Source organism: Salmo trutta, chromosome 8, assembly GCF_901001165.1.
Source record: "Salmo trutta chromosome 8, fSalTru1.1, whole genome shotgun sequence".
Lineage (NCBI taxonomy): Eukaryota > Metazoa > Chordata > Actinopteri > Salmoniformes > Salmonidae > Salmo > Salmo trutta.
Genome location: NC_042964.1, coordinates 49,002,140 through 49,011,945, shown reverse-complemented (window position 1 = coordinate 49,011,945; position 9,806 = coordinate 49,002,140). Strand labels below are relative to the sequence as shown.

General features: G+C 46.5%; 1 protein-coding gene across 6 annotated transcripts in view; it reads right to left on the bottom strand.

The window, feature by feature from the left end:
• Positions 1-1,572: 1,572 nt before the first annotated feature.
• Positions 1,573-9,806, bottom strand: part of LOC115199135 (nuclear respiratory factor 1) — a 31,160-nt gene continuing 22,926 nt past the window's right edge. For all 6 annotated transcript variants that reach the window (XM_029761726.1, XM_029761728.1, XM_029761730.1 and 3 more), the window contains one exon: positions 1,573-3,197. In XM_029761726.1, coding sequence (XP_029617586.1) covers positions 3,037-3,197 — 161 coding nt within the window. In that variant the 3' untranslated portion in view covers positions 1,573-3,036. The remainder of the gene's footprint in view (positions 3,198-9,806) is intronic.

Sequence of the window (9,806 nt, the reverse complement as noted above, 5' to 3'; positions counted from 1 at the left end):
CCTTTTGGACAGAGTAGCTTAGTGCTGAAACATAACTGGGTCATGTTCAGTTGTCACGAAAAGGCAAAGAAACAGTCAGAAACAGAGTAAAACATGGAGGTACTATCTGAATCCAATAAGAAATACAAGTTTTTGCTTTCCGTTGCAAATCACTTTATTACGGTGTGTCCTTACGAAAAAGACCTTGGTTTCCGGGGGCATGTAGAGCAGTCAGGATTGGTGGACAGGTGATTTGTCACCACAGATGCCCCCTGCTCTTCATCCTTTACAGGTCAGGTCACACACCTCACCGCATCACCGAGCCCCCCGACAGGCATCCGCATAGATCCATCTGCTGCCACCATTAGCTGATTACATCACCACCACCCACCTCACTGACTGAGCGGCTTACCCCAGCACCTTTCATCAGTGAACCTGCCTTCATCAGACACTGGAGATGAAACAGTTAACATGAAGTCTGCATCCTAAATGGCTCCCTATTATAGTGCATTACTTTTGACCAGGGCACATCCACTATAGGGAATAAGGTGCTGTTTGGGACGCAGGGTGCTGAGAGGCGTTAGGTGTATGTCAGGGCGCGTACACCGCTGTTCATGTTGAGTTACGATGTGCACTTAGTGGTTACTTCCTGCTACTTTGTTAATTCCTATTTTGTAGTGGATACTTCATTCTATAAATCCCAAGAATATGTTTGGATGGACAAAACAACAGACAGGGATGGTAAGAATCAATCTCGGCATACAGAACCAAATCTGGTGTCTGCGCTGGCCGGCTACTCCATTAGAGTCCATTCATTGATTTAGCAGTCTGTCATGAGAGACGAGGTAAGAACGAATGTGGCTTTAAATTCCCTGTATAGGTGGATATTTTCGAGAGAGAGGGCAAGGCCTGTTTCCCAGAAAGCATTCTAATAAGGCTTTTTTAATCTGGTGCTACAGGGTGATGCACACGTGTCACGCTCCTACCACCCCAGTGGCCAGCTGCTCTCTAACCCCCAACATCCCCCTCCCACATCAACACACACACCATTTAGACATCCTCTAAAAATTGTCTCCTTAAAATGTCTCATAAACAAGCACTTCAATACAGAGAAGATAGCAAAGCAGGAAACAGGACATGGTGTATCTTTCCATCCATGAGGTTGTAACCTGCTTCCTCTGCTGTAATCTGGGAGGCAGAATGGGATGTGCGTTGACGCCTGACGGATTAGGGCCCGAACCAACGTCTCTCTCTCTCCCACTCCGCAACAGAAGGACCCAGCTAGCAAATCCCAGGCTTTAACCACAGGGAGGGCTGCACAGTGCAATACAGCTTATGATGTAACCAGGACCCTGACCGTCCGTCACGACAGGCTCTGAGTGCGTGTGGCGGGTAGGGGGATGACAGTGGAGTGTATAGAGGTCATGGAGTTTTCATGGCAGGGTAACTACATCGATATGCGATATACCATGTAGAAAAAGAGGGGCATGGACCAACAACGGCCAATATAGTGTATGATGTGAAGAATAATAGTAGGGTTTTGGAAAGGAAGTATTTCACCTTCAGAGATCAATGATGACACTGGCTAGTGTGACAGGTGAACAGTAGTCACTTTATTGGGCGATCACATGGACTGCATGCTTGGTGTAATTCAGTCACCTAATGTATTTCCTAAATCATTCATTGTACAGAGGATTCTCCGTAGTGAGCTGAATTTATTCATACCGTCATATCAATCCAGACAAAGAATGCACACGTATTCTGTACAAATACAAAAGTCATTGAATGCTCTGTAGTACACAGTACGGCCCCCCTCAATGTATAAAATGATTTAGAATAAGTTCCTACCACTGACATCAAAAGGAGTGTCTTGGTTTTTTTTAAATACTCAAAGGGAGTGCTACTCATGCATTTGAGAAATCAATTGTGATATTCTCTGGAGTCAAAATGGCTGCCTAGCCAGGTCATCAAATATCCAGCACAATAAAAATACCTTACTAATAAATCCTGAGTCTTCACAAATCCCAGCATGTGTGTGGAATACAGTACAATAAACCACACAACAACAGGTAACATATTTCAGAAATAATGTTTCATTGGAATCATTCTAGGCAGTGAAGTGTCTTACAGTGGACAGTTGATAATTGGGATGCTTCGTAGACATCCAGGGTACAAGAGGAACATTGACTAATATAGCAGGGGGTGGAATTAGTGGAAAGGTTCCTGGGTTTCGGCACAACCTGATTGCATATGAAGTCCATGACAACAGAGCAGAGAGTGATTGTGATTTGGTAACCGCATTCTATAACAAACATGGAATAACACTCACATAGACATAGTACCAAAACTTCATTAATGGGACTGCGATATAGGTTCAGAATGAAAGGTGAATTGGTGGTGGTGGCGTCCCCCTTGGCTTTTTGGTTATTCTTTAAGTAAATGTTAAGGTGTGCAGAAATAAATACTAAATACTCTCTAACCCATGTCACACAATGCTCAACATCAAAGCTAAAAAAGGACATTCAAACAAAAAACATATCTTCTACTATATACACACACACACACACACACACAGTAAACAATGCATTGATAAATCCGTCACTTCTTTATTCCCCTGCAGATGTACATAAAAAAAATAATATTTTTTTACATTGTACAGAGCGCAGCATGTGGAAACCATAGAGAATGATAGAGGCCTCTACTGGCCAAAAGGCTGTATTAGCATGGGCAGCACCATTTAGGGCTTCCACCATTTTAATGTAGTCAACTGGGGGGGGACTTCCAACTTCATTGGCTGATCCTCCACTGACGGAGTAATGTCAAAGCAGGTTATCAGGAGGGATCAGTCAATCGTGAAGAGAAAAATTGACGAATTCAAAATGGAGATGACCTCAATGGCACTGCCCATGCTGTCCCAGATGCTATAATGGCACAGATAAAGATGAGCCCTCTATCTATCTCTATGGTGAAAACGGACTATCCCTCCCTCAGCTCCCGGCGGCGGCCATTTTGGGACTTTGTTCCAGTGGAACACACCTGCCATGGGAGGATTCATTGTCACTGCTCCAGAGTCACTACCTCTACCGCCTGGCCGTCCAGTGTGACCGTGTTGTCGATGCGTGTCGCCACGGGCGCCATGGCCACTTGTACGGGCCGGTTCCCCTGGGCTAGGCTGGTAACCACCGTCTGGTACATGCTGACTGGGATCTGCACCAGGCCTGGAGAGAGACAGAGGGGGATACAGGCTTAGACATGTTTAAATAGTATAAAGTAGCCTTTTCTTCTGTTCTCCATCGACCTAAATGTCTTTTTATTTCACCTTTATTTAACCAGGTAGGCCAGTTGGAAACAAGTTCTCATTTACAACTGCGACCTGGCCAAGATAAAGCAAAGCAGTGCGACACAAACACAGAGTTACACATGGGATAAACAAACATACAGTAAATAACACTATAGAAAAGTCTATATAGTGTGTGCAAATGTAGTAAGATTAGGGAGGTAAGGCAATAAATAGGCCATATCGGCAAAATAATTACAATTTAGCAATTAACCACTGGAGTGATAGATGTGCAGAAGATGAATGTGCAAGTAGAGATACTGGGGTGCAAAGGAGCAAAAAATAAAAACAATATCAGAATGAGGTAGTTGGGTGGGTTATTTACAGATGGGCTATGTACAGGTGCAGTGATCTGTGAGCTGCTCTGACAGCTGGTGATTAAAGCTAGTGAGGGAGATATGTGTCTTCAGCATCAGTGATTTTTGCAGTTTGTTCCAGTCATTGGCAGCAGAGAACTGGAAGGTGGCCAAAGTAGGAGTTGGCTTTGGGGATGACCAGTGAAATATACCTGCTGGAGCGTGTGCTACGGGTGGGTGCTGCTATGGTGACCAGTGAGCTGAGATAAGGCGGGGCTTTACCTAGCAAAGACTTGTAGGTAACCTGGAGCCAGTGGGTTTGGTGACATATGAAACGAGGGCCAGCCAACGAGAGCATACAGTTCGCAGTGGTGGGTAGTATATGGGGCTTTGGTGACAAAATGGATGGCACTGTGATAGACTGCATCCAGTTTGCTGAGTAGAGTGTTGAAGGCCATTTTGTAAATAACATCGCCGAAGTCAAGGATTGGTAGGATGGTCAGTTTTACGAGGGTATGTTTGGCAGCATGAGTGAAAGATGCTTTGTTGCGAAATAGGAAGCCGATTCTAGATTTAACTTTGGATTGGAGATGCTTAATGTGAGTCTGGAAGGAGAGTTTACAGTCTAACCAGACACCTAGGTATTTATAGTTGTCCACATATTCTAAGTCAGAGCCGTCCAGAGTAGTGATGCTGGACGGGTGGGCAGCAATCGGTTGAAGAGCATGCATTTAGTTTTACTTGCATTTAAGAGCAGTTGGAGGCTATGGAAGGAGAGTTGTATGGCATTGAAGCTCGCCTGGAGGTTAGTTAACACAGTGTCCAAAGAGGGGCCAGAAGTATACAGAATGGTGTTGTTTGCGTACAGGTGGATCAGAGAATGACCAGCAGCAAGAGCGACATCATTGATGTATACAGAGAAGAGAGTCGGCCCGAGAATTGAACCCTGTGGTTCCCCCATAGAGACTGCCAGAGGTCCGGACAACAGGCCCTGCGATTTGACACACTGAACTCTATCAGAGAAGTAGTTGGTAAACCAGGCGAGGCAATCATTTGAGAAACCAAGGCTGTCGAGTCTGCCAATAAGAATGTGGTGATTGACAGAGTCGAAAGCCTTGGCCAGGTCGATGAAGACAGCTGCACAGTACTGTCTTTTATCGATGGCGGGTATGATATTGTTTACGATCTTGAGCGTGGCTGAGGTGCATCCATGACCAGCTCAGAAACCAGATTGCACAGCAGAGAATGTACGGTGGGATCCGAAGTGGTCGGTGATCTGTTTGTTAACTTGGCTTTCGAAGACTTTAGAAAGACAGGGTAGGATAGATATAGGTCTGTAGCAGTTTGGGTCTAGAGTGTCACCCCCTTTGAAGAGGGGGATGACCGCGGCAGCTTCCCAATCTTTAGGGATCTCAGACGATACGAAAGAGAGGTTATTTAATGCAGTACGCTCAACCAGCCTCACAAGCGCAGACCACGTGTAGTAACCATGCCAGCCCAGGACCTCTACAATGTTTAATGTCATTAATTGTAATTGTTGGAAAATGTATTTTTAGTTATGTGTCCGACCCCAGGAAGACTAGCTGACATCATGGCGTCAGCTAATGGGGATCCTAATAAACATTTATATTCCATAATTGTGAAGTGAAATATTATTTTCCCAGAATGAGAGGACAATCCATTTTTCTATGCTATTCTATATTTTGGCAACACATACAATGCAGTATTGACAAAGGGACTGATGAAATGGACAAATGACAATTGGCCATTTTAGTTCTGCTGTATAGTGCCTTGGTCCATGAGGGTCTTTAAGGTGGGGTAAGGGCCTGAGAGAGAGCCATGCTCGAGTCAAACCGCTTTAGGCAGCCATTTTAGAGAGGCTGCATTGCAGAACAATGGTCCAATTGAGCCGGACTGCCTCTCCTCCCTGCCCAGCTGTATGTGATTGTGTGTGTGTGTGTGAGAGACTCTGCCTGGGGATTACTACTGCAGTCACGTGGGTCTCTGCCCAGCCCCACAAGCTGTCACAGTGTCACAGGCTAGGGGAAGGAGGTCATAGCTGGGTATGGTGGCGGGCAGATGCTCGTGGTCATTCCACATTTCAGTGATACGCTGGCATAATGATAACTAATGCGGCCATTTTGAAAATGATGCATAAATGTGATCAACAATATGATAACCCACACCTCTTTACCTTATCCACTAGGTAAAGGATCCAGACCCCTCCTTTAGAAAATGTGATTAGTTTAAACACCACATTTTAGTGTTAAAATGTAACGTGAGAAATTCAATTTAAACAATGTCTGTCTACAGACATTAATAAAGTCTCAATTATGTTTAATTTATAAAAATCACTAAATGTAATGCCAAGTAAATCCATTTGGTCGACTCGTATGATCAATCTGCGCGTACCTGCCTTCTCTAAATGAGGCCCCAGGTCCCCCTCTGTAGTAGTCTAATAAGCCCCCTTGGTCCAGCTACGTGACAGAATCAAGTTGTGTTGATTGACTGGCTGTGATGATTGTATAGTAGCAGGGCTTACAAAACAGTGGGGGGGGGGGGTCAGTCTGGCATAGTAAGTTCACCATGTCTTGACTGATTTCAAGTCAATGCTAATATGGCACAATTTGCTAGCTAGCTGACCAACAACTGTAACAATGTATTTGAGAGACAAGCGCTCATTGTGCAAATGTAATTATGTTTTTCAATAAACATTTGGAGACTAAATATAGTTTACATGTTGTCAATATGCGGCAGGTAGCCTGGCATTCAGAGAGAGAGAGAGAGAGAGAGAGAGCGAGCGAGAGAGAGCCCGGTGCTTACTGAGTCAAGTACCAGGCCAAGTCGCTCACACTTCACTTACTGTGACATTGAGGGCCATGGTCGATGAGTGTGTGCGAGCGTGTATGTGTGCTAGGGACAAAGCTAGTCAATCAGGCAGCACTTCAAACAGTGGCCCCTCCACTCCTCCATTACGGTGATTAGGTAAAGGTCAACAGGCTCAGGAGAGGAGCAGCACTGGGCCAACAGGTGAAGGGCTGGTTGTTAGCTGAGTGGGGCCTGCTGCTAGCTAACATACTATGGTTGTATTCCAAATGGCATTCTATTCCCTATACAGTGCACTACTTGTGACCGCTTTGGACAAAAGTAGTGAACTATATAGGGGATAGGGTGCCAGTTGGGATGCAGCCTAACAGCAGAAGCTACAAGAGAGGGAGGTTTAGCGCTGTGGCTTCTACCAACTGGCTAAAATAACCCCCTTGTAGAATGATGGGGCACGGAAGGGGCTCCAGCTATCCCACAATGCCTTTTCCTAGCCTCAGGCTCCTCGGTTCTGCTGCCTCCCTCCCTGTCCATTCACTAAACAGAGTGGCTGAGTTTTTGACGGCTCACAGAAAGCCACAACAGATGGGTTTTCACTAGATAACACAGCCAAAGTCAAAATGGTTTTTTGGTCTTAAAGTTAGGGTTAGTAGTGTGGTTAAAGTTAGGTTTAAAATCAGATTTTAAGAAGATAAATTGTAGAAAGGGGTGGGGTCTAGCCATAATTACGACGTTGTGGCTGTGTTAACTAGTGACGACCCAACAGATGGGCGTCTTAAAAAGGGTAGCTGACAGTATGATTCATGTCCAAATCGGAACATGTTTTTCGTCGGTCATACCGTCTGTCACTCCTGTGAAACATACCACACCCAATAGGGACAGCTTTAACTTCACTTAGGAGAAAAGCATTAGATTCTCACTGCAATGCAATGCAGCGACTGTAAAATGATGGGCAGGCACATTGTGGGGGGGAAAGAAGGCTTCCTGATGTCCATTTCTTTAAAGTAGTTGTAATGCTTGCTAATCAGCTTTGGGTGTTTAAAGACACACCTTTGCTAGTGGCCTTCTTCCTACTGCAGCCTGTGGGCAGTGGTAGAGGAGGGGACAGTGTGAGTCACCATGAGGCCGGTTGCTGTCCGGTCCCAGGGGGCTGACAGCTGGCCCAGTGATTAGACTATAGACTGATAATGGAGTGGATCAAAGCCTCTTTAGCAAGAGCACTTCAGGGAGATGACAACGCCCCCGTGCCTGGGGGGAAGGGTCACCAGCAGGGGCATGGCCCACTGTAGGACAGGGGAGTGACGAGAAGAGACAGGAAACTAGCCCTGAAGGCAGAGAGTATGGAGTTTCTGGAATGATGGTGGTGGAGTGTTACGTGGATAAAAGCTGCTGCTGAGATCATGATGTAACCATCAGCTGATGAGAGCTGGTATCATACGACCTGAAAGAATTTAATTAACTAATCAGTATGTATTGGAAATGTGTATCTACAGTATGAACGGTCTGCAGCAGAGTTGTAGAGACATAGTAGGGATTAATAGAATGGTGGACATGCTCACATGGGTCTCTGTTGCATCAACACAGAGTGTTGTTCAAAACCTACCGCCCCTTGTTCAAAACCTACCGCCCCTTGTTCAAAACCTACCGCCCCTTGTTCAAAACCTACCGCCCCTTGTTCAAAACCTACCGCCCCTTGTTCAAAACCTACCGCCCCTTGTTCAAAACCTACCGCCTTTTAGTGATTTGCATTTGCCACCATTCCAGGCAATTTGAATGAGTTGAATATGAAAGGAGCTTGACTTGCTCTGAATGAATGATATAAATCTAGTGTAAACTGAGTATCATTAACATTCAGTTAACATTCAAACAAGGAAACGGGACAGTTGTGGTCACTTAATGAAACACATGGGCAGAGTCAAGTTCAGGCAGGCCTCTGCGCTACAGTAAAATCATTCTCCCCCCAATTAGTCCTTTTGGAAGTTTTTCTTGGTCTGGACAGAGTATCTAGTATGAGCCACACACACACACACACACACACACACACACACACACACACACAAACAGCACAGCTGGGGAACATGGGTTATCCTAGCGAGAGCAGGGGACAGGTTTGTATGTGCTGTGTTACCTGTAGCTGACACCCCAGACAGGTCATCATGATATGGGAGGATTATGTTCAACTGAGTGATTTAATCGTTTTGTATGCATGGTGTATATGAAACAACGTGTGGGTTCAAACGCTAGGGCTGCGTGGGTTCAAACGCTAGGGCTGCGTGGGTTCAAACGCTAGGGCTGCGTGGGTTCAAACGCTAGGGCTGCGTGGGTTCAAACGTTAGGGCTGCGTGGGTTCAAACGTTAGGGCTGCGTGGGTTCAATGTTAGGGCTGCGTGGGTTCAATGTTAGGGCTGCGTGGGTTCAAACGCTAGGGCTGCGTGGGTTCAAACGCTAGGGCTGCGTGGGTTCAAACGCTAGGGCTGCGTGGGTTCAAACGCTAGGGCTGCGTGGGTTCAATGTTAGGGCTGCGTGGGTTCAAACGTTAGGGCTGCGTGGGTTCAATGTTAGGGCTGCGTGGGTTCAATGTTAGGGCTGCGTGGGTTCAATGTTAGGGCTGCGTGGGTTCAATGTTAGGGCTGCGTGGGTTCAATGTTAGGGCTGCGTGGGTTCAATGTTAGGGCTGCGTGGGTTCAATGTTAGGGCTGCGTGGGTTCAATGTTAGGGCTGCGTGGGTTCAATGTTAGGGCTGCGTGGGTTCAAACGTTAGGGCTGCGTGGGTTCAATGTTAGGGCTGCGTGGGTTCAATGTTAGGGCTGCGTGGGTTCAATGTTAGGGCTGCGTGGGTTCAATGTTAGGGCTGCGTGGGTTCAATGTTAGGGCTGTTGTTTGAATTGACATTTACATTTTAGCCATTTAGTAGACACTCTTATCCAGTGCAACTTACTGTTGCATTTATCTTCAGATAGCTAGGTGAGACAACCACATATCACAGTAAGTACATTTTCCATCAATGAAGTAGCTATCAGCAAAGTCAGAGCTAGAAAGGGGGGGTGCCAGTGTTAGTTCACAAAAGGCATTATTATTATTTTATGTTAGGGGGGGCGTTGGTGTAAGGTTAGGGGGGGCGTTGGTGTAACGTCAGGGGGGGGGCGTTGGTGTAACGTCAGGGGGGGGGGCGTTGGTGTAACGTCAGGGGGGGGGCGTTGGTGTAACGTCAGGGGGGGGGGGCGTTGGTGTAACGTCAGGGGGGGGGGGGGGCGTTGGTGTAACGTCAGGGGGGGGGGGCGTTGGTGTAACGTCAGGGGGGGGGCGTTGGTGTAACGTCAGGGGGGGGGCGTTGTAACGTCAGGGGGGGGCGTTGTAACGTCAGGGGGGGC